Below are 1,366 nucleotides of genomic sequence, written 5' to 3'. Positions count from 1 at the left end.
TGGTGACTCAACCACCTCCCTGGGGAGCCTGTTCCAGTGCTTAACAACCCTTTTTTGGTCTCTTCTCACTGGTGACAGGTGACAGGACAAGGGGAAATGGCCTCAAGTTGCACCAGGGGAGGTTTAGGTTGGATATCGGGAAAAACTTCTTTACAGAAAGGGTTGTTAGAAGCATGTACTCTTTAGCAACAAAGGATGGAAAAACGTTGTCAGTTTGCTATTGACAACGTTCACGTTACCCTCTAATGTTTTGTACTTCCCTGTCCTTCAGTACCGTCATAAAAAACGGTGCAGGCATGGCAGCAGCGGCCTTTTCTCTGTCACACCCTGAGGGAAGCCATTTGGGACACAGCACCGAGCTCATTTTTCATAAACAAGTTGACTGTAAAGACGGGCAGAAAAGGGAAGACACATTTAGGATTGTAGTGGCTACGCCGTAAGACCAAACTAAGGGGGAAAAAAAATGAACTTGGAACCCCGGGAGCCGGGCACCACCTCCCCCCGGAGCCATTGCAGCCATCCAACCCGGCGCTCAGGGGCGGCTTACGCAGTTTGCGTACCAGCACCGCGAGAGTGGAAAGGGCAGCTACGCAAAGAACTGAGCGCAAAAGGGCTTCGTGAATAGCGGATGAGCAAAATAACGCTCCCCGAGCGCTGAGCCAAACCAAAAGGCCGCGGGGGGGGTTGTCAGGTCCCGGCAGTGCCCGGCGGGCGGGAGCGGCCGGCCCGGAGAAGCGCGTCCCAGTGCGGCCACCGCGCGCAGAAGGCGAGCTCTGGGAGGACGGGCCGGCTCTGGAGAGGTCGTGCCCCCCTCCCCGCACCCCCGCCGTGCCCGGGCATGGACCGCGCCGGAGGGTATAAGTAGCGGTGTGCGGGTGCGCGCCGCCAGGCGGCGTGGGGCGGCGGAGGAGAGTGCGGTGCAGCGCCTTCCCCGCGCTCCTCCCGGGCCCGGCCGCGGCTCCTCGTCCCCCGACGGAGCGCTGACAGCGCGGCAGCGGCCGGCTGGGAGCGGGCCGAGCGTCTGTCCGCGGCGGCTCAGCGCCGGTCAAGCTGCCCCGCGGCCCGCAGCCCTTCGGCCAGGCTATGCGCTGCAGGCGGGCTCCGCTCAAGAAAAAAACAGAGCGGATCGTGAAAAGGTAGAGGCGCCCGGCGAGGCCCCGTCAGCGGGGAGGCGGCACTGAGCGGCGGCGCGGAGCGGCGGCGGGGCTCCGGAGAGCGGCAGCCGAGGCTGAGCGGAGCCGCGCGGAGAGGCGGTGTCGGAGTCGGAGCGTCCCGGCGGCGGACGGGAGCATGTGAGAGCGCGGCCGCGATGCTGCGACGCGCGGAGCCGGCGGCGTGGAGCGGAGCGCGGCGGCCCCGCTGGGCG

General features: G+C 64.9%; 1 protein-coding gene across 1 annotated transcript; it reads left to right on the top strand.

The window, feature by feature from the left end:
* On the top strand, positions 1,032 to 1,366 carry LOC110404848 (coiled-coil domain-containing glutamate-rich protein 1-like; the record flags this gene model as incomplete). The annotated part of the gene is given in 1 exon segment (XM_021409590.1): positions 1,032 to 1,366. A coding segment is annotated over 1 exon segment (57 nt), but the record flags the coding sequence as incomplete, so codon positions are not given.

The sequence above is a fragment of the Numida meleagris genome, chromosome 11 (genome assembly GCF_002078875.1).
Source record: "Numida meleagris isolate 19003 breed g44 Domestic line chromosome 11, NumMel1.0, whole genome shotgun sequence".
NCBI classification, from domain to species: domain Eukaryota; kingdom Metazoa; phylum Chordata; class Aves; order Galliformes; family Numididae; genus Numida; species Numida meleagris.
The sequence above is the reverse complement of the archived record's forward strand: the minus strand, read 5'-3'. Positions and strand labels throughout refer to the sequence as shown.